The sequence below is a fragment of the Chelonoidis abingdonii genome, chromosome 21 (genome assembly GCF_003597395.2).
Source record: "Chelonoidis abingdonii isolate Lonesome George chromosome 21, CheloAbing_2.0, whole genome shotgun sequence".
In the NCBI taxonomy this organism is placed as follows: domain Eukaryota; kingdom Metazoa; phylum Chordata; order Testudines; family Testudinidae; genus Chelonoidis; species Chelonoidis abingdonii.
Window position 1 is genome coordinate 6,047,614 of NC_133789.1, and position 23,387 is coordinate 6,071,000.

Genomic DNA, 23,387 nt, shown 5'->3' on the forward strand with positions numbered 1-23,387 from the left:
TGTTCCTCCCGCACCCTACCCTTCTTGTGACAACTTTCCTGTAACATAAATCCCACACCAGGCTGACCTCTCTCCGGTCTGCGGCCTATAGCCATAATTTATTATGATGATGATAATGATTACACACACACACATTTTAATACACAACGTTGGCTATATTCCATTGACATCACAGCCTTACCAGGTTCACTTGGGTTTTTAATTCCCTCTGTAGATTATAAATAAAGATACAGAAAACCCCACCGCCCTTTATGTGGTATGAACCTCAGCGCACCAAATATGTCTCTATAAAAGTTCCACCCACATTGGGGCCTGGAAGAAAGGGAAGTGGAGGTGGGGGCTGAACAAAAGGAGGTGGACAGAGGAGGAAAATAGCATTTATTTGGCATGACTAGAGAAGCCAGGGCAAAACAGAAACAAAATAAATAAAGACTCCGAGAAAGATTTTCAGTGACTCCAGCAAAAGGGGGTTTTGCTACATTTGGAGAGATCCGGATTGAAAATAAAATCACTACCCTTCGCTCCTTCCCTCTTCCCCTGCCTGCCAACAACAGGCTCATGCATTATGTATCATTATTAAAAGATATTAGTGGTGAATTATGGGTATTTTCAAATTAGGCACTAGAATCTTAATAGGAACATTTATCTTTCTCAGATAGATAGATAGATAAACAAGCGTGCAAGACTGGTCACTATCCACTTCCGTTTCCTTTTATTTACTTTGTAACAGTTAAGATGTCAGCATCCGAATTACGAAGGCCAACGCACCTACTCTCATAAGAAGGTGAGGGGTAGGAACGCTAAAATTGAGGAGGGATGGATTAGGGACACTCGAAAAAGTGTCTCTCTCTCTCTCTCTCACACACACACACACACGCACACACAAAGTCTAAACAGAAGCCAGCTCCGGATAAGAAATCAAAACGGAGAGTGTAGTGTCTTTGAGAGATTAGCTCTCTTTCTCTCCATGACCTTTGCTTACAAGAGCAATAACTCACCGGGTTAATGATCAACCAGCGGAAGTGCTTTTGAATTACCCCCTAAATACAAAACAACAACAACCCCCAGGCTCCCACTATTCCTGGCTGTTTTTTTTTCGCCCCCCGAATCCCTCTCCTCTTCTGTAAATTCTCTGGTCGCCAAAAGTCTTTCCTCCACACATGTTGCTATACTGTAATCTTTTTCTTTAAGAGTGGGGGAAGGGTTAGGGCGCTGTAAATAGTTATTTAGGAAGCTAGTGCCCAGTGAGACTAGAGAGGACAGCAGCCCTCTCCACATATTACCCCCCCCCTTTCTAAATGCCAAAATAATGACTTGAATTATGCGCTCACGTGACTGGTAGACGTCAACCTTTTACCCATTCTGTACAGAATTGTTAAATGAACTTCCCCCCACACAGCATCCCCCCCCCTTCCAGTGAATTCTCTAAACTTAGTTGCCAGCGGTCGCTTTCTTTTTCCCCACCTCCTCAGTCATTCCCCTCAGATATTTTGTTTTGATTTTGTTGTTGTTGTTGTTGGTCGGTCCTCTAAGCAGAGGAGGGAAACGGAGGTGCGAAGTCTTTGCCAAAACCACAAGCTTGCAAAGTCTCAGCTCCCGAGCCAAATGCCAGAAGAGGGGGAAGGAACTAGAGGGGAAAGAAAGAGAGAAAGAAAGAAAGAAAGAGGATTGCTCCGCTCCGAGCAACACCAACTGAAATCTCTGAAGATCTCAGTTTTGAATCTGCTGCTGATAACCTGCTCCTGCACTTTACTAGAGAGAGACGCTGTGGGCTGGTGTGGAGGCTGGAGCAGTTAGCCACCCACGCTCCCTCTCTTAACCGAGTGGATTTACAGTGAAAGCCTTTCTCGACCCTTGGAAAGAGGACGCGTGTTCCCTTGCGGTAGATTCACCACTGGCTGCCCGCATGATCTGCTGCTTATCGGCTATCCAGGTTTCACGTCACTTAAAAAAAAATCAGGAGGGAAAATGAGGATATATATTTTTCCTCTTGAAAGGACTCCTGGATAGCATCCAATATCTATTGACTTGGCAGTTTCTGTTATAAAATGAAGACATTCCGTTACTTTATAGCTACATTCCTCTGAATTGAAAAAAAAAAAAAAGAAAGCATGATGCAGGGCGGGGTATGGGTGGGAAGAAGGGATGCACAAGGGATCCATTTTACCTGCCTTCATTTGATGTCACATACAGATAGGTAGCAATTTCTGAGGGAGGAATGTCAGAGAGAAAAGAGAGAGAGAGAGAGAGAGAGTTACGTTCAGGAATCATATTTCTGGGTCTCTACGTGTTTGTGTAGTGTGTTGTGTAACTAGATACAATGAGAATATATTCTCGTTTTGCAATCTCATGTTGTAATGTTTTTACTGTATACTACAAATGCACTATATAAATACACGAACTTGTATAGCATACTGCAGCTGTTGTATAATTAGGTACAATAAGAACATATTTTCCTTTTACATTCTCATTGTATAGTGTATTTATTACATACTACAAATACACTATCTAAGCACACATAGTAGACAGATAGCATGTAAATGTACACATTAGCATACATATATATGTACGTATAACATGCATAGGACACACGTAGCGTGACCATATAGACAGATCAATCCATCACTGGCTGTGCTAAAATACTGTAATTTTGTAAGGGTCTTTGGGCTCTCATATTCATCAACATATCAAAAGGCTATAGTCTATAACCGTCTCTTAGTGCAGTAAATAGTTAATTTTTAATTAGAGGAGAAATAATTCGGAACGATAAGGTTTAACAGGGTTACCACGTCGTTATTGTGGGAGATACAGCTGGAACTCAGCACTTTAGATTCTAGTTCTGTTTTAAAATCTACTCTAGCTCGTGCATGCTTAGCAATGAAATGAGTACAAACACTTGTAATTTGAAAAGCAACAGCGTCACTCCCAGTGATGTTCAGCACAAATGTAAGGCCACTGGATCTGGCTATAATCTCTCTCTCTCTGTCACACACACACACACACACACACACACACACACACACTTTAAGGCCGATTCTCTGAAGAAACCCATTTCTTTTCGGAGGGACCATCAAACCAGAATAATCCGATCGGTGGTGTGTCTGTGATTGAAAATTGCCCAGATGACTCATTACGATTTGATCCTTACAAAAGCAAGAAAAAGAAGGTCCCCCTCCCAAATTTGTAATGAGTTTGTCGTGAGAGTGGTGCGTGGAACGAAATCCAAATCAACAGATACAGTCGCACCAACACATCTATTTCAACTACATAGAGAGAGAGTTGGAATTTCAAAAATCGTCCATTAATATCAATTTACTTCAATGAAAACTTTGGTTCTTCATGAAGTTGATGATTTATGATGAAATCAATTAAATTACGGTCATTGAGGGCCTTGTGGTTCCCGTCAGATTTTATTCGCCAACAGACCACGCGCTTGATTAAAAAAAAAAACATTTCAAGTTTAGCTGGAGGGGAGTAAAGACAATTCTGGAGCTGAGGAAATTTAATGCAAAGCAATTTTCAGCAAAAAATCCGGCGCTTGTGTAGCTCTCTGCCAATATACACGAGCTTGCCTCGGGAAATATTAGACATTGAGTCTAAACTTTTCCGGTTTTACAATGTGCGAGGGCATTTTTATAGCTAACAATTTGTCCCAGGAACTGAGTTATTATCAAAGTACGAAAGGATACAAACAAACCCCAGCCAAACTGAACAGGGAGCACATTTAAAAAAAAAAAAAGAATTTCAAATTTAATCCAATTTGTCTTTCTGGCTTCCACATAAACTTCGTTTTGTTGCAACTCGCTCTTAAAATACACATCGGACCTTAACAAAGAGACCAGTTCTTCCGATTCTTAGCCCCAGAATGAATAATGAAACAGCGCTAGTAAATATTGGGTCATATATTCCAGCATGAATAATTTTCTTTTCCCGCCCCTGCTTTTAAAATGGAGGCCATTGAAGAAATTACATTTCCAAAATAAATCTTTATTATGGATTCTCCAAAACCCCGAACAGATTGGGAACTCCTTTCATGGTCTGAAAACATTTTAACTCTTCTGATATAAAAAGTTGAAGCCTCTTATACTCACCCATCTCACCAAAATAAATTGATCAGCTAAAGGGAAAAACAAGGAAACTAACCAGATGTTTGTTAATCACATCTGGCAAATAAAAGCAAAATTTGAGGGTCGTGGGGAGGGAATCAACTATCAGCATAGTGGAATTTTTAGAAGACATGGGCTTCCAGGAAAAGACTTGTAATTAGGAGCTGCTCCAAGTAAACAAAACTTCTGAGGGCCATAAATCACACTCACATACATTCTTCAGTTTAACACCCCGCTTTTCCAAAGCAGCGTTTGTAGTTTCTTTTTTCAAACAGCAGAGAGGTGCTAACGCTTTAACAAATGTGTCCCAGGGAAACCAAGCTGGGAAACACGGACTTTAAAGAAAGCTTCTGCATCCCATCTAGGCATGAACCACGCACGATAATTTTTATATATATTATTATTATTTTGCTCCTCTTCAACTTCCCTGGCTACGTTTCCGAGAGATCAGTCTTAAATTGGTGTTAGGGAAAGTCAGCTATAGTTCACGTTGACCAGTACAGAAGTGTCTAGCCCGTCAAAGCTTTGGGAGCGATTAATTATATCTCAGAGCGCTGGAATTCGTAGAGTACGGAAAGGCAAAGTTGCATCAATTTCCCACCCCCCTTTACCTCTTACCTGTGTTAGCTCGCCGCCAAGGACTTCAGGAAGAAGGAGAGAAGGGGGGAAATTGGCTGCAGCAAGGATCTGAACTGAAGCAAGCAAATTAAAGAGAAGAAAAGAAACCACTTTATTGTACCCCAGTGGATCTTGCTGACAGCTTTGTCGGACGGATTTCTCTCCCTTCCTCCCTCTTCCCCCTCCGAAGATGCTTTGATTTTTGGACTCACTCGTTTCGAACGGAACTGCCTTGACTGAAGAAAAACCTTCCAAAAGCGCGTTAAGTGTTGCAAGGATGCAGACCCCTTTCCTTTCTAGGATGCCCAGAGATACTGGGAGGTGTGGGGGAGCGCGGGTCATGTACTTATTTTCCCTGCTGTAGGGGGGGAAAAAATCCCTGGCACCTCTCTGAAAAGCTATTTCTCTTTATAAAGATTTAAAATGTTGCAAGACGGGCGTAATACTGAGTGACAAGAGGTGCCGGAGAGAGGAGAACCAAATGGATTCTGGTTTTAGAGGCCAGTAGGAATTGGCCAGTCTTCAATGTCAAGATTCAAAATTGGTTCCATATGTCCCGACACACACACACACTCACACACACGCAACGTTAAGCAATACATTCGACATTTTTTTTTAAATAGAGATGTGTCATTGCGATCCTTTTAAATATTTGTGAATTTCATCTTAGCCTGTCAACTTTGGAGTTTAATCATAGAGACTGTGAAGTAACACGAGTCAATGGACATGATCCTGTAGGGTATTTTTAACCTGACCTAAAATTGAAGAGTGAACAAAAAATCTGTCTGAAGGGTGAGAGGGGTAAGGTTTGGCACACCAAAAGGGGGGGAGGAGGGGGGAATTCTCCTTACCGATTGTTTTGTGTTGTTTTAAAATCACGGAGATTCTGAGCCTGCCATCACTGGCCTAATGGAATCACTCCCGTGGACCTAATGGGAAAACATCCATTGACTTCAGTGGGCTTTGGGGATCCCTGAATGTTGATGTGTTACGGCTATTGAGAATGGAAAGGCCTGGGTTGATTTTCAGGAAAGGACAAAAGTTGCCTATTAAAATGTCATGACACAGCTGGCCATTTGACTTGCCAGAGTCTCCCTTCAGAAACTGCTGGCTGAAATCTGGCAACTCCTATTGATTCCATCGGAGCAATTGCGCTTCGGGAGAATTTAACCCTGTTTTTTTTGGTCTCTTTCTCTTCCCATCTCTATAGATACTTCTGCCAATAAGGGCTGACGTCTTGGATTTAACCCCAAATATTAAATGTTCTTGAATGAAAATTCCTCATTTAGCCCCCTCTCTGGCTTTAAACAAAAAGGAATCAACCCCTTCTGATTTATGGCTCTGGTTTTCTGAAAAAGCACCTGATTTGGTTTATCGCAGTCAAGTGTTGAAATGTGATTATTAGCCCCTTAAAAAAAAACACCCACCCGGAACTTCAAAGGACCCCATCATTATAGCCAACCCTTTGCCAATGTAACAGAAAGCAAAGGCCTTCTTTCCCTTTGACTTTTCTCGAAATAAATCTCCTTCCAATCCCTTTTTACACAGAAATGTATCAGCTGATTTGCAATGGAGTGCCCTATGGCGATCGGCGGTTTTTAAGGCCTGTATAGCATATACTTATTTCGGACATTAATTGTGGGTTTTTTCCTCTAATTGTATGTTTGTTTGTTTGTTTGTTGTTTCTTTTTCTTCTTTTAGACAATACGATTTGTTAAAATAATTCATTTGCTTTGACAAGGCTACAGCTATCGGTGTGGCTGGCGGGTATTTTAACAAACAATAGTCATCTTGTATTTACAATGTCATATCAATCTCTTGTTAAACCCTTTTGTTTTTAAATGACCAACCGGAATAAATGTATGACCCATGCATGATTCCTGAATCTTACTATTTTAAAACAGAAAATGGACAATTTATAAGGAATAAGAGTTATAATACTATGTACTGGAAATACATTGTTCAAATATTGAGACCTCATTTACTGAGTCTACAGGCTTATGTACTGACTGCGGGTATTACCCTGTTCTGCATTACCTACTGGCCTACTTACATAGCAGTTCCAAAGAGTCCTATCCTTCCATAATTCTTTAATCTTAGGTAACACTCTTTTACAGCATGCACTACATTATGAACTAAGGTGCTGTTGGACTTATATTTTCCACGTTAATAGCTGCTTCTCTGGGAAAGGAATGGTGTGTGTCTATGTATGGGAGGCTGGGTGTGAAGGGGGGGGAGAAGTGCTTCCTTTGGAGATGGTATATGATACAGTAAATATTGATTCTTCATGTAAGTGGATCAAACTTTTCTGAAACGGTAGTCGGCAAGAAGAACTGGTTATTGCACAGAAATGAACGAAACAATAATAACCTGAACTATCTGAATGACAAGATCAAGTATTTTGATTATCATTCATATCATTTATAACTATAACATAAGGAAGAATATTCCACCCGCTGCTTTCTGATGTATTCAGTTTAACTGAGTTCAGAAAGAAATATTGCAGAAATAAATAAATAAATACAATTTACGATCTACACATAGTTTTAGTCCGTAGGAGAGAGGTAATCAGCGAAGTTATATTACCTCATCGATAAATAAACCGATAATGAACACAAATGGGAAAATATGTGTGATTGAATGAGGTAGGTATGGCAGGGAGTTACAAAGATCGTGGTTGGGTAAGAGGAGTTTTTGCTGTTATTGTTTGACCAACCAAAAGGAACAATGAGAGCGCCTTTGACTGCCCAAATCTGGGCGCAACGAAACCCTTTTCATAGCATTACGTCATCCGATGCTAAATAATCTGTAGCCATCGGAGGGACAGAGAGAGAAAAACACAAGAGACTATTTACTGAGACGGTTCCAGGCAGAATGAAACCGCTCTTGGTAAATATCAGCTTGATACAACGGTGGCAAATTTATAGTAGAAAGAAAGAGAAACTTTCGCCTTGTTTATTTGCACAGTTCATTGATAAAAATCTAAGTCTTTGACTTGAAGTGTAGAAGCGAATAAGATCTAAGGTAACATTACCAATATGATTAGATCCTACAGCCAGGCTTAGCTCAAGCCAAAACTTTTGCATCGGATAAATCACAATTCTGCAGCTACCTCCCCTTTCAGTAGAAACCAGCTAGAAAGGAAAGGCAGAAATGTAGGTGTTATCTGAAATAGGCATCTCTCCCCCCACCCCACCTTAAATCAAAAGGCTAGAGATAGAGATGTTAGTAAGGGATTTGGAGAGTACATGATGCAGGTGAATGGGAAAATGGGATTCATTATAGCCAAGGGTGTTAAAAGCAAACACGTTTGCACCTTGTCCGATTCAACAGCCTGCAGTAACCAAAGCTCTTCCTGACATCTGACTTAAGGGAGACGTTTGCACAGTGGCGTCTGGAACCAGAACCGAATAACACTCCCTGCTATTGATCAATCCCTCGGTTTTATGCGGCTAATGCATGGGGCTGGACGATAGAGTTACCTGTGATGCACTGTCTGAAGCTTTAATGACAGCAAAGGAGCCGTAATAATAACGATAATGAGAGTGAAATTAATATTTTCGCCCCTTACAACTTAGTAACTACAGGAGCCTTCCTCAGCGGGCTAATTTTTCATGCTCAGCGTCTCAAACCTAAAAAACAAGTGGCCAAAATCAATTGGAAGCCAACGATTTAAATTAATATATGCCTGACACAGAATGATATTGCATTCCTGACTTATTCGCCGTCCCTGGATCTCCCTTAATATTTAATGAAAGTCGGTGAGTTGCTCTAATTTTCCTACACAAAGGTTTACCCTAGCAGACAGATTTAAATATCACCTCTCATGACTGTGTTAAACTTGGCTCACGGGGACTAAAGGAAGTGCAGAAAATGGGGTTGGATTCACTTTTGAGAATCCGGTGTGAACATTTAATCTTCAGTCCTGTTGTCAGTTTTACCGACTCCTTGCATGTTACATCTTTAAAAATGCTATTTCCCACTTCCTCTTTCCCTTTCAACACTCAGGGTTTTAACCTATCTGGTCAAGTTTTAAAATGGAAATTCTAAAGTGGTTGACTTTTGACCTTCCCTTTTCTATCAAGGAGGCAAATTCTCAGTCTCTATACACTTTTGCTTTTTTAAACAGGTAACATTATGTCTTTCAGCCATCAACTCTGCTCTTTAGGAGAATAATCTGCTTCCCAAAGTCTTAACTTTACTGCGCTGCCTCAATTGGTTGAAAGGGATTTACCTATTATATTTCATATATATTCTATATATCAAGTGCCAGTGAAAAGCTAACATCTGTTGGCAGACTCTGCCTATCTAGTTTCTTGACGACGTAGGGCCAGCTTCTGCTGTCATATATACTAGTTTTATATCCGTGTAATTCCATTGACTGGGTAGGTTTACTTCCAATTTACACTGCCCTAAAGCACAGAAATCAGGCTCTTCGTTACTAACGAAATGTGCTTTGTTATCTAAACTTCTGAAACTTTTATCCTAAGGACATTATTTACCTACCTACCTACCTATCATAGCAAGATCTTGCAGCAATGAAGCGATGTAAACTATTTCCTCTTTGCATAACGAGAATAACAAATTATTTGGAGATGAATTCACTTCCTTTTTGTGAACAAAAAGGGGATTATAAATGGGTCAAAGGCTCAGGGTTCAGAACGAACCCCACAACATTGCCCCATTACCTTAGAACCCGTGTAGTTAGTCTGGAAGGCAAGGAAGCTCACCTATTGTTCTGTCCTCCATTGACAAAGTCACTTCATTCTCTGCTTGTGATCAAATGCTATCCCTATTTAAGAGGCAGCCGTACATTTTGACTCCCTGCAGCAATTCGATTTTCATTTTCAAATGTAGTTAATTATCTGATTTTTTTTTCCTGATCAGCTGGCATACAAATGGGACACGTCCAGCCTTAAAAAACAAACAAAATAACCCAACCCAAAACAAAATAAATTAAAAAGCTCAAAACAAACATAAACGCACTTCAACAACCTGTGCTTATAGCGCGATAAAGTCCTTATTGGAGAGAGAGAGGGGACAAGAGGGTGAAAAATGAGAAATAGCTAGTAAAGTGATGCTGCAATACAAGACTTCTAGCTGTAATTTTTATATTAAGGTCGTGGTCTTTGACTAGGTTTATATGCCAATGAGGCGTTCCCGGTTTACCAAATTTATACAAATCTCTCCTTAATTGGTAATCACAGATGCTGTAATTTAAGACCCCCAGCTATAGAGCTTTCATATTAGCCGCTGATCTATTACTGTAAATCGCCTGAAATAATCAACTCCAGGGAGTGAGGCAGAGGGAAATTCTCGCTCTAAAATATCATCGGTTGCACATCATTTTCACTTGAGAAATGATTTATCTTGGACACTGCCATAAACAACACAACTCTCTCACAAACACACACACACAATGGCAGCCGCACTGCTGCTGACATGCTTATTGTAATAAATCAAGAAAGGGGCTTTAAAGAGAGAGAGAGAGAGAGAGGTTGTGAGGAGAGAGAGAGAGAGAGAGAGAGAAGGGAATATTCCTAAAAATATCAATGAAATGCCTCGATGGATATTAACACACACACCACCATGTGAAGAGAAATGGGAGGAAATGAAGACGGCTATTTGTCACATTTTACGACAATAACATTAATAACAAACAATAAATTTACATGGACATATAGACACGCTAGGAATTGGGAAGACCCTGCTACTCACAACAATCCAACCCTCGGCGTGGCTTCTTTCTTCCTGAGAATTGTTTTATTGCAGACTCTTTTCTCTCTCTCCCTCTCTCTCTCTCTCTCTTTTCCCCCCCTCTGCTATAGGCTTGTTTTTTAAAGGACAGTTGAATTTCACGTCAGACACAAGGAGACCATGTCTGCGATGTTCCTGACGAATACATATCTATTCTGCAACCTCTGCATTAATTATTTAATGAATCACGTGATCTGGAAGGGAGGAAGGGGGTCTCTCAGTTTCATACTCAGAGGACCACTGTGACCTTCCACTGGAACAGTGTTTCCCCCCCGCTCCCCAAAAAATAAGTTTATAATTGAATGTAACATTCTAGATCTACAGAGGTACTCTGGCTACTAGTTATTTCTATAAACACATATGCACACTTAGACAGGCGTGTGAACGCGGGATGAGTGTATGCACAGCACATTACACTGTAATATACACACGTCTGTTAAAGGACGCAACGTTAGTGTGTTCACCCCCACTCCCCTCGAAGTTTAGAATATTTAAACACTTTCCCCAAACCCTGATGCCTCTTTGCCCTGCTAGACACTATGCTTTTCTCTCTGACATTTTATTACAGCCTTCCACTGAATAGAACAACTGTTTTAGGCTCCAAAGCCCTCTGAGGATATTTATGCTCATGGATCCAGATTTAAAAAAAAAAATTCCCATTATGATACAGGGCCAGAGCTTGTGGCTTCTGCTGTTGTTGTTTTGTGAGTCTTTATTGTATTTTGAAGTCAGTTTTGGCCCTGAGCTGAGATGCCCCAAAACGGAATCCTGCGAAAGGCTGGCCAACAAAGGAAGCTGCTTATAGTGAATCCACAAGGAGCTGCCTATGGAACAAATGCCAACTAGGCAAATGCCTCACTGACACAAAACAATGTGCACACGTCTGCATGTATCAACATACTTACAGATGTTTACATAAACACAGACACACGCATGTACAGACTTAGCTATGACACTGGTTTCCTTTCAGCCCTACAAGGAATCTAAGATTATTATTTTTTTACCAATCTAGAGTAGGTGTGCTGCATGCTTATTTTTCAGGTGCCAAGGATGACTGTCTCACGTCCTCAAACAATAGAACGGATACAGTACATAAGGAGACACTGAATATCAAACAATAGGACGGTGAGAGACCTTCAGTAACAAACAAGGTGGAATGCGTTGGAATATAAAGCTCTAAATTTGCAAGCCCCGGAATACTTAGATAAAATAAATATGCGCATGGAGGTTTAGCGAGAGTTGTCCAGAGCTTAATAATCTCTAGGAAAACATCTATCTGAAAAAGCATATTTTTAACACTAATTAATAAAAGTCTAGAATATCCATACCCAGCGTTCAATCCAGGCTACATTTTGAAGTGGCTGTGATAGAGGAAAGAGCTGTTTAAAGCTTGGGGGAAATGAATCCTGAAGCCAATTGCCTGAAAAAGTATACTTGTTTTAAAAGCATAGACCTTATTGTGAGAAATTGCTTTAAAAAAAATAAACCCTTCGGCTAAAAATTCTGAGTGAAGGTATAATACAGAAGGGGAGGGACAGTGAAAAGGCAAAGTGAATTTATTCTGTTTTTTTAATCCTTTCTGTGTCATTGTATGTTGATAGAGGAGCAGTTACCTAATAAAGCAAACTTCCTTTACCCGTTGAATTAGATGATTTTTTTTCAATTTGGGACATTATGAGAATAGGAGGGGGTAAATGGAAAAGTCATGCATTTTCCTTCAGTAAAGACCTTTTTTTTAAAAAAGAGCAAACTATCCCGCATCCGAATTTTGCTTGCCAACCTTCCCCCTTCCCCCCGCAGCCGCCGCCCCAAAATAAACAAACAAAAAAGAAAAAATCCGGCTGCATTTTTTTAAAGAGCAACTTTCGCGAAAAGTTCAAAGAATAGGAACAGCGGCCATAAACAGCACCCTCAGACTCCGAGGTGCGATCATCAAAGTCGCTTTCTTTCGAGAGATAAAATGAACGTTTATTTAGCGAGAAGGGGAGATTGATTTACGAATTTAAACACGCAGTTTTTATTGGCGATCATAAATCTGCCAGGGGGAAGGTGTTCATGCTGAGAAACTCCCAAACTGCTCTCTCCGGCTAAGTCACTCAGAGAGGAGCATTGGAAGGAAACTCAACACTGCAACAAGGTGTCGATACACCTATAATATAGAAATAGTCCGGGTGTGTGTTTGAAAGTATTTGTATATAAATACTTTCTCCCGAGTATATTCATATTATACAGAGACAATCTCGCGCCCTGTATTTTATAAACATATTTGCTCTGGCTTCCTAGTAAATAAATCTCAGATCCTAGTGGCAATTAGACCACTATTCCAGTTAGTCTGATGCAACAGACTTTTGGTCTGGCTTCGATTTCAGGACGCAGGCGGAGCGAACAAAGAAGTGCATGGGACAGAAAGGGCATGCCCCAAGGAGACACTTTTCAGACTCATGCTGATGGAAAATATTTACATTCTTCCATCAGGAACTAGGTCGGAAGAGTAAAACCTCCGAGCGATGAGTCGAAACATCAGGTGTCATATAGAGAGCTAAACGGAGGCTCCAAAAGACACCTGGGCTTTCTGGGGCTGGGGCTCTGGCTTTAATATAAGCTCATGAACCATGAGTCGTTTGCACTTTGTTTCCCGGAATGCCCCTGACCCAGCTATGAAACGGAGTCGCTCCTAAAGGCGCTGAGAACCGCGCCGATATAAACAAAGGTAACGGCTGTCAGCTCATTTATTGAAACGATTCTAGGTAGCCAGCGAGGCCGGGATATGGCTACCAAATGTCTGACGGAGCACGTCACCCCACAAATAATTTTTCCTCCTTCAGCTTTTAGAATGTCTCATTCCCCCGGAGTGGCCCTGTAAACGCTGCTCAGTAGAAGAGTTGGTCGCTATCAGGACTAAGGGCCATCGTGAGACCCAGAAGAAGGCCGCAATTTTAAAAGGAGGGAGGTGGTTTCAACAACACGCACCGATAAACACCCTTATCGCCTGCCCTTCTGTACCCCCCCCCCAACCACCACCATCAAAAAGAAATCCCTGGCTGCATCAGCAAATATCACACCCCTTTAGCAGATACAGACGAGCTGTGAAGGGCTTTTGAGAGTGTTGTGGGCTAGGAGCAAGGGGGGGTGGAGTGGAGAGAGGAGAGCCTCCGAAACAAAGGATTTTCTAGAAAGGAGAAGGTAACTGAGGTTTGAGGAAAAGTGAGAGGCGTTTGGCTGGGGTAGCTTAGGGGTCCTTTTTTGAAAGCCCTCCTGAGAGGTAAAACAAAACGAAACAAACCCAAGTGTCCGAGCCAGCCCAGAGATCTCTCCCCGTGCACTGATCGCAAGCTTCCCAACTCTAAAAAACCAGCTCCCCCTTTGTCTTTTACACTGGAGACCCTGGGTGCTTGCAATTGAAACCCAAAGCCAAGAAGATAAAGAACGCATCCTGGCCAGATTTAACTACAGAACGACTAAGACACTAAAAGCCAACCAACCAAACACCAAAAAATTCCGATCGTCCTGGGACGCCTTTCATCGGCACTCCCCGCGATGGCCCAGCAATGGCAACGTTAAGAAACAACCATGAACACGAGTGGTTTAAAAGATCCTTTCCGGAGGTGCAAAGTTTGCCTGGGGCCCGTCCAGTTCGACGCTGGAAATGTTACACAGCACAATGTCCAGTCTTGGAAGGGTCAAGGGGTTTGAGAGGTCAATCCTCGGCTATAATACTCAGCTAATCGGCTAGAAAACGTGTCCTCTGGGTGAACCCTATACGCGATCTGTGCTCGGCAGCTCAGAAATTTGCCTCAATTTATTTGTTTATTTTGTCTTTCAGTCTCCCCAGTAAAATGCAGGGAGTCTTGAAACGAACAGCAAGCAGACAAGCCCAGCTCACCCCAACACGGTCTATAAAGCCAAACCTTTCCACAAAACAGCTCTTCTAACCAGAAACGAGAAACCCCAAAGTCTGATTTGGCTAAAGGAGTCGAACACTGTTATTCCTCAAAGGAACATCTGACACACTAAAAAAGAAATCATCTACCAGCTTGATCTTTCCAGAGTCACACATGACGTTTCTACAAAGTCCTTTAACTTAGGTTTCAACGCGTAAAGAAGACAAAATAGAACATGGAGGAACATAAGTTGAAATAGCACAGCTGCCTTGGTCACAAAAAGGCTAATTTCTTAGCTATCTGCTTTTCCTCTGTATTCCATTAGATAAGAGTTAGCCTAGCTGTATAGGATTCACACCATAAAATGGAAAAATAAGGGGATTTATCCACCCCTTTATATGTAATCTGTGTGCTACCTTTTCTCTCTCCCCCTCAGACAAAATAAAATGAGGAAACCGAGGAAAATCCCGTAGAAGATTCATGTGTTCCCCCCCCAAAAAAAACTTTCTCCTGAAAACAGGCAATAAACGATCAAAAAATGCATGCCAAGCAGTCGGTTCTTTTACCTTGTTCCTTCCCACATCCTTTTTCCAGCGCCCCACAGACGGTATTCATGGTTTGAGTGGATTCTTCCCAAGTGAGAGTTGTTGTTTGTTTCGTTTTGTTTTCCAAAAATTAAAATAAAGTCAAATAAAATTAAAAAAATCGACTTTATGATCCGGATTTTTTTATTGTTATTATTTCCCTTGAAGATTTTTGTAGGACTCCGGGTACTTTTTTCCCAACAGACGGTCTGCGGAGATTTGCTGTTGAATAACAATGGGGAAAGGATAAGTATTTAAAGAAAAGAAGTGATTAATGATTTTCTGTATAATTCTCGCATTTTTCTTGGCTTCTGTCTGCTTATAATGGCTGTGAACTTTTAGGTCCTATAGAAATCTTCTTTTCTCCCCCTCCAATTCTATTCATACTTTCCAGCTTTGATTTTGTTCTATAGAAGTTGCATTCCTGACAGCATATGCTTTTTAAGAACTGTTTTAGTACCCTTAAGAGCATAGCCTCTATCTGAAAATTGCATCGCCTTTACATAGGAAGCAGATCAAAGGGGGAAAAAATCAGCCATCAAAATAAATGCAGTCCCCACCACCCCTCACCGAAATAAAAACTCTGAAGGTTTGCTCTTTTTGCCTTTAAAGGGGCAAAAGTTAATCAAATACATACACAACTCCATTTTTCCAACACAAGACGTGTAGCGGCTCTGTATCACATGACCACATAAATATTTCTTACAAACTGTTACAAAGTCAATAGAATAAAAGACGTAATGGACGATTTATTGAGGTGGGGGAGGAAGGGACAACTTTTGAACACAGTTTATTTGCAAGGTCTGAGTTAAATTGCTAAGTACCCTGAGAACAGAAATAGCCATTCTACCACTTTAAATACTCCAAGTCAGGTCTTTGTTCTTAATAATGTTGTGAGGTATTTTAATCATTACTTAGAGAAATTCATAAAATCTCATAAATAAGCGAAAACCGTTTTCTTATAGGGAATGATTCAGAATATGGTGATTTTCTTTGTATGGTCTAGAGGCTTCCTTCCCCCAACTCCCTCCCCCTTTTTTTTTAAATGTAACTTAGAACTGGAATGTTATTTCGCCCTGAACAGTATTTTCGATACTTTCTATGAGCAAGAAAATGAAAATTAATACAAGAGCTGTGGCTCACAAAAGAAGCCATTTGTCTTCTTGATTATCTATTTGCTTGTCAGGGTTTGAGCTATTGCAGTAGCCAGCTCCTTTGTAATATAAAAATACACAGAAAACCTGCAAACACCGAGAAACATCTGTGCCAAAATTATACTCATTAATGCATTAAATACCTTGGAGAAGGAGATTTTTTAAATGAAATAGCCTCTCCTGAGGAATACATTGCTGCTTTAATTCCTTAATACAACGTAGCTCTGTAATGACCAACACTGCTGAAACCAGTTTGTGAACATATCATACAACCATATTAATATGTGCTTAGAATAAATAAATCACAATATGTAAGGCTTAGCAGTACTTAAAGCTGAGATACCCTATAGTCAAACATATTTTGTTTTCATTAGCGAGGTGTAATTGACAGAAACCCTTATAAAACTAACACATTTTCAATTTAAAAAAATTTTTTTTAAACACACACGGTTTATAGTCACAACCAAAAATTTTATTTCTATTTGCTTTAGTTCTGCTATGTACAAGTTATCATGAATATCACAAAGAACAATAGGAGGTAATTCAAATGAACAACTGGAAGAGGGAAACCAAGATCCCAAAAGTTCTTTGAAATCCCATCAGCTAGGAATGTCAAGTACTATAGAACATGGAAAGAAAAAAAATCTGTTCGAAGTTCATAACCCCTTTTCCATCAAGAAAGAGGGGGATCCCCACCTTCCATTTTTTATTCATATGCTCAGTACAAAAATGGGCTGAATCTTAGTGGAGAAGCGTCCTTTTTACAAAGAACCCGCTCTCCCCACATCGCCTTTGACGAACGTTTAAATTCAGGTGGCCTTATTTGACCATCAAGTTTCTAAACTAAATACAGTGCCCCCCCCTCCAGATTTACAAGTGAGGTAATTAACCTGCTGGACTCAAAAAATGGCAGGGGGTTTCTTACATAAGTGTCCATTATGTTGGTCTCCTTCCCAACCCCCCACACCAAATTTCACTCGGTTTGTTTTAAATGGTGCCAATCTCTTCTTTCTCCAGCTGTATCACCCTGATCACTACAACACTCAACATCTATACCCCTCCCCCCGCACCCATGGTCCTCATACCGCATGGAGTAGAGGTCGTTGTTTGGTTGGTTTTGGTCTATAGGGCTGTGTTACAGTAGCCAGAACTGCTGTGCCCTTGGGGATCTGAATAGAAACTTTCGCTTTGTGGCTGGTAGGCAGCAAAAGAAAATTCAGTTTCTCTCGAAGAAACTGTGCCTCATTTATTAAAGCGAACACTGGTTGTCGAGGTAATAGCGAGCATAAGGTCCATCCTTTGTACGGGAGAGTAAACATGACAAATGGGGCAGAGTTTGGCGTGATTAAAGATGAAACAAGGATTCATCTTAGCCAAATTTGAAAACTACAATCTACAGCCTTCTTTTAATGCGAGAGAGTACAAAAGCATATCTCTGTTGTTTGTTTGTTTGTTTGTCTTGCAGCTGAGTTTCCCTCCTTTTCTATAAATAAAGAGTATGCCCCCTTTACGCCCCTGGAAACATATTATCATGTGTCTCCTACACACACACACACACACACACACACATACACACACACACACGAAACTATTATAGGCCGGTGGCTGGTGCGTTGGCTCGGTTCTGAGAACCTCCTTGTATCTGCAGGCTTGCAGAAGCGTTGGAAGAATTAGACCTGATCTTGGTATTTGGTAATTTATTATCTTTTTTCCATTTCATCCTCCTGTTCTGGAACCATATTTTGATCTGGCGCTCGGACAGGCAAAGAGAATGGGCAATTTCGACCCTGCGCCTCCGCGTGAGATAGCGATTATAGTGGAATTCTTTCTCCAGTTCCAGGACTTGCTGCCTGGTATAAGCTGTCCGGGAGCGCTTCGGTTCCCCTCCTGTGCAACTGGGGTTTACTGAACAAACACAAAGGAGGGAGTGGGGAAGAAGAGAAAAAAAAGAATTACTGAGCTGTCCCTTTAAATGTTTTTAAAGTGTCACACTGTTTTGCTGGGAGACTACTGGAATCAGAAAGATACACTACGATCTTCCAGAAAAACACACTTACCCCATCTCCAACTCCCTCACTCCAGCCTGACTGCATGATGTACATCCATGTTTAGATGTGTTTTAAACTTCCCCAGACATATTGTACAACATACTTCCCTTGACAACATAGATGGTGCAATTATAGTGTATATAAATATATATACACCATCTATGCTCCTTAAAATCCATAACCCCCCATACATACACACTCTCTTTTTAATAACACGTAAAAAAAAGAGAGGAAAAATAGTAAAAGTTTACTCAACCCACCATTTAAATACAAATTACAAAAGCATAAAACTTAACTTACGAAGATTCAACAGCCATAAAAAAGTAGCCTGCAAGAAATTGGAGGAGGATGGTAACAGAGACTTCAAAGGCACTTGGGCAAGTAGAGCCATAAAAATTTATGGAGGATGTAATTATACTGCTCTGCAAACAGGCGATCGTAAATCTCCACGAATGGTTATTTTACAACTGGTGCAATAGGCTTTCCACAAGACTTTGAGGTGCTAGTTAGTATAAAGCAAAAGCCACTTTAGATGACTTACCCGTGCTTACATGGACTTTTTTCATCCAGGGATAAACTACTGGTTCTTTGCAAGAAGAATTAGATGGGCTTTGGTTCATAGAGTTTTGGCTACAGGAGGGTGGAGGAGGGCTGGGAGTGACCGACTCACAGCGGTGATCTGGCTCTGAGAGGTGGCTCTGAAGTCCCGCAGAAGGATGAACATGACCCCTTGGGGACAGCACCGCTGGCTGGTGGCCGGAGCCCTGACAAGCTGGGTAGGGCGGCTCGTTGCAGGCTGACCGTGGCTGGTACATCGCCTCATGTTGGAAAGTGGTCTCTCGCCTCTGGCTGCTGTAATATCCCGGAGAGTGATTGGGAAGGTAATCATTCTGAGAATATTCTTCGCAGGGTGGGAACTTGGGATCCACATAGTTGGAGTTGATCAAAAACGAACTCATGGCCATTAATTTCTTTGATTTGCACACACACACACACACACACCAAAAAAAAAATACTAAAATTTATCCCTATTCCCCCCTACTCGTTTTCCTGTTTCGTAAAACCCTCCTACAGACTGTCAAGTGAACAAAGTTAGGAATCCATGTGACACCGTCGGCCAATGGCGAGGTTCCCTGCGATTCCCGGATAAGGAAATATCCTCACACAGGAACATTCTTACTCCTGTAGGATTTTTTTTTTGAATCACCAATATTTACATATTTTCAGCCAGGGTGAAATTTCGTGCTCTTGCACAACGTTACTTACCCAGATTAGCATCTCGGGCTCGAAACCCCTAATGTCACTACTTAACCCCTCGTGATAACAAATCCCCACTCCCTTCAGTAGGTGTGTCTTGGCTTAGTTGTGTGTTACGGGGGGGGGGGGAGATTATTTTCAGTAATTTGAGGGAGGGAGGGGAGTCCACTCCGGATCAAAATGAATGCGCTGGTAGACGATACATTGAGATCCCTCTGGCTGGTGTTTAAATTTCGTTCTTAATGTTGGTGATATGAAGCGGTTTGAGTAGCGACTCTGCGGTGAGATACTGGCAGAGATAAATAGGGCTTGTTTTGGATCGATAGAAAATTCATCAGCTAATTCGGGGTACTGAGGCTCCTAAATCACATTTAGCTTCGGTATTCGATTGGCCATTTTCCAGCCATGGGTGGAAAAGAGAGCCCTTCCTCTGAACACGAAATAAAGGGCTTTCTGGACAATTAAAGATAAAATTAACTAGTCTCAGTGCTGTTCCCTTCTCCCCCATTGTAATAAACATGATTAAAAAAGCAACATTTGGACGGGCGTTTAAAATCGAAGCACCTAATAATCCCTTCATAAAAATCAGGAAACAGGACAGCATTTCGCTGGATTATTTATGCCTAGTGTAATTTAAGCAATTATACAGATTAAAGCACCAGCGTTTTTCCTCCTGCATTTCAGTGACGTAATACTTCTGACACCCATTGCAGCTCAGATTTTTATTAGAACGAGGTGATTAAGTTTACCACAAGAGTACTAGAGTCGGGAGTTTAGGTAAATACCCAAATATTTCTTTTCGGTTATAAAACGATCTTCTCGCCAAGGCGTCTTTTCATCCTTTTATTTAGGTTTTTTTTTCTTCAGGAATGACTGTAGTGTTTGTGTCAACTACATATTCCCCTAGATACGAATTTGTGACACAACTTCCTTTACACAAATTCGGATCTACAGGGTACATATAGAAGACAGATGCATCTTTCTTGGTCAGAAATCTTCTAACTTCACTTAACTGTAATAATTCTCTTCGATTTAATTTATGAGTATTATTTATTTTTAATACAAGAGCTTTGTTACTCAAATAATTCATCTATCAATAAATATGGTTAAAATTGCCACTTTCCAGAGGAAACACAAATAATGAAATTCACCCATTCGAAACACAGAGCTAGTAACTGTTAGATTATAAAAGTCATACAATACGTTCCTACCTCTTCACTGATACACTGAACATTACTTTAGCATTACATTCCCCCCAAAAATATGTTAGACCCAGACTATATCTGAAAGCACAAGGAGAGTCCCAAATTATCACTCATTTCAAATTTAAATGTAATAGTTAATTTTGCCTCCAGATGTGGTCGTTTCAATATCATCCACTGATCAACAGAGACAACCATTTCAGATTTTTTTTTTGAGTTTCTGAAGGTCATCCAAAGTTTTTTTGTTATAAAAGTAAATTATGGGGGGAGGCGGAGAGAGAAACAGATGAAAATAAATACAGAATATAAAGGCAGATGGGATGATATTCTTTTTTTTTATGACAGGCAATTCTGTTTATAACCCGAGAAAAAGATCAAAGGAGTTTCATTTCCGAAAGCAATAAAATATTCATACTGTCTAGCTAATGAACCTTCATTCGGAACGAATGAGAATAGCATCATATTGAGACTTCGTTTAAAATTCCAGTAGCTCCAGAGATTAAAAGTGTAACACCCTCCTCCACTCTAACCCCACCAAAAAATAAAAATAAAAATCAGAAGGGAGCAACACACATTTTTGTTCGAATATCTCCGATTTAATCATATTTTAACAGCACTCAGCCCCAGACGATGCTATAAAGATGCTACATTTCCCCTTTCATTGGTTGGAAATATTGTTTCCCCCCTCCCCTCGTATGGAAATGTATTTCAAATAGCACAGCTTAAAAAAAAAAGACCTTGTTATGGCAGAGAATGAATGAACACCGCTTGTTTGGGACACATCATGAGTTAAGATTTTCCGGCTGCTTAAAGGTGAGTCGACTGTATCGCTCGCAATATCTATCGCCAAGGTAAGAGAGTCAAGAGCACATCTCAAAGAGAACTGGTAAAAGCTACCCCTCTGCAAGCTCCCAAGCGTCTAACACTCACAAAAAAAGTTTTTTGCACACCAAGCAGATCTCGGGAGTTTCTTTATAATGCCTTTCACACGGGACAAGGATGTCCCAAGTCTGCATAAATGCCCCCCAAACCCGTCAAGTGTACCGGGGAACAGCCAGTGACTCAGAAATAGACAGCCTTCTAGTCAGAATCCAAATACAATCTGCTAGAACAACCTAAAGACTGAAACTATAATAAACCAATTCTAACAAAACAGTCCTTTGGACTTCACTTGAATATTTTGATTCCAGCTGCCTCTGAGTCCTTTTGTTAATTTCCCCAAGAGCAGCAATACCCTAACCAACACCGGTGAATCCTATACCTTAAACATAAAGAGCTAGGTAGGGCCTATTCTGGATTGATACCCCCTCCCTTATAGTCCCCTCCCCAAAACATCCCGTTTTAATTTTCCTTTGCCATGACAGACAAAGGGGTTTTAGCAGCACCAGCACCCCTAGTGTTTGCCAGAAATCTTTTTTTTGCCTCCAAAAGTCTCACACAACAGCTGCAGATCCCGAATTAAAAAGAAAACGATACTGCCCTGCGCTCACCCCCCAGCCCCAGCCCCAACACACACACACACACACACACACACACGCCTGCACTTTTCTTCACACTTTCTATTCCGCTCATAAAAACGTCTAACGTTTCGGAAGTTTAGAAAGATAGATCTAGCTAATGTTCGCTCTCCATTTCAAAGGGGGAAAGCCGCTTAGCCGCCATCCAAAACCTACCTCTCTCCCTTTCGACTGTTCGCGCGGTCGCCCTGCCGTTTCGCTGTTTGTTTATATTATACAATAAAAGGAAAGCAGGCGGGAGGCACCATTAAGACTATAAAGAAGGCTCCGAGAGAAGGAGCTTCGGAGGAGAGGATCGCTGAAGTGGTGAGACACCTGCCAAGGCAAAAATCCCCCCAAATGCATCCTTAATCCCCTGCCTAAGCAGCCCCTTTTCTGACTCACTTCTATCAATAGCTCCTACCTTGAAAAAAAAATGATCAAGAAGGCATCTAGAATTGTATCCGATCTCTCCTCCCCGCCCCCCTCTTGTCCCCCTGATTGCAACAGAGGTTTTTCTTACCTTTCAGTTCTACAGGTTGAGTGCATGACCTCTGAAAGCGACCCCTTTGCCTTCCCATTCCCGCTCTCACTAGGTGCCACGCCAAAAAAAAAAAAAAAGCAACAATACATACCTTTAAAAAAATAAAAAGCCCATCCCCAGTCCCCAGCTCAAAACAATCTCCTATAGCACTCGAGGAAGCGCCCTCAAAAGTTCATAAAGCTTCCCGGGCGCAAAACAAACAAATAACAGAACCCCCAAGCCCAGAGTCGAGTTCCTCTCTGCTATCTCCCCCCTGAAGAGGGATCATTTCTCGATAAGAACCCCTCTTTCGCCCCCCCTCCTCCTCCAGCATACACCGCTATTGTCTTTAAAGACAAACAAAAAACTGCTACTGGCAGTGAGCAAGCGATAGGCCCTTCTGAGTATTTTGGGTTTGGAAACCCGCAAGTTTTCGTATTAATCTCATACTTTGTCAGTCTTTGTTAAACAGCTAGGCGTGTCCCGCGTCCCTTGAACATTTTAATATTTGTTAGACGCTCTGACCTGAGTTTCACCCCACTCGGGGGGCCGCTCCCACTGGTTTATAATACGCTTGCATAGTTCTCTCGGTCATATTGAATTTTACCCAGGTCATTACTTTGGAGAAAAATGGCAGGGCAAAGAATTTTACTCAGACCTTTCCTCGATTGCTTGAAATTCCAAGTGAGCTTAATGTACATCGTTTTGTTTGTAAATTTCCCTTTGAAGATTTTTTTTTTTGAAGGAATCCTAGTCACCCA

The 23,387-nt window shown here is 41.1% G+C and overlaps 1 protein-coding gene across 2 annotated transcripts; it reads right to left on the bottom strand.

Moving 5' to 3' along the window:
* Positions 1–14,934: 14,934 nt before the first annotated feature.
* Positions 14,935–19,181, bottom strand: HOXB4 (homeobox B4). 2 transcript variants are annotated; one of them, XR_012654663.1, is made up of 3 exons: positions 18,690–19,181; positions 17,186–18,005; positions 14,935–15,168 (listed from the first exon to the last, which is right to left on the bottom strand). XR_012654663.1 is itself a non-coding variant. In XM_032791437.2 (2 exons), exons 1-2 carry the CDS (start codon positions 19,111–19,113, stop codon positions 17,692–17,694), a joined length of 738 nt encoding a protein of 245 aa, XP_032647328.1. In that variant the 5' UTR covers positions 19,114–19,181; the 3' UTR covers positions 15,478–17,691. The 2 variants fall into 2 exon arrangements, 1 of the variants encoding a protein (XP_032647328.1); XM_032791437.2 differs by lacking the exon at positions 14,935–15,168 and having other exon boundaries at positions 15,478–18,005.
* Positions 19,182–23,387: the final 4,206 nt, after the last annotated feature.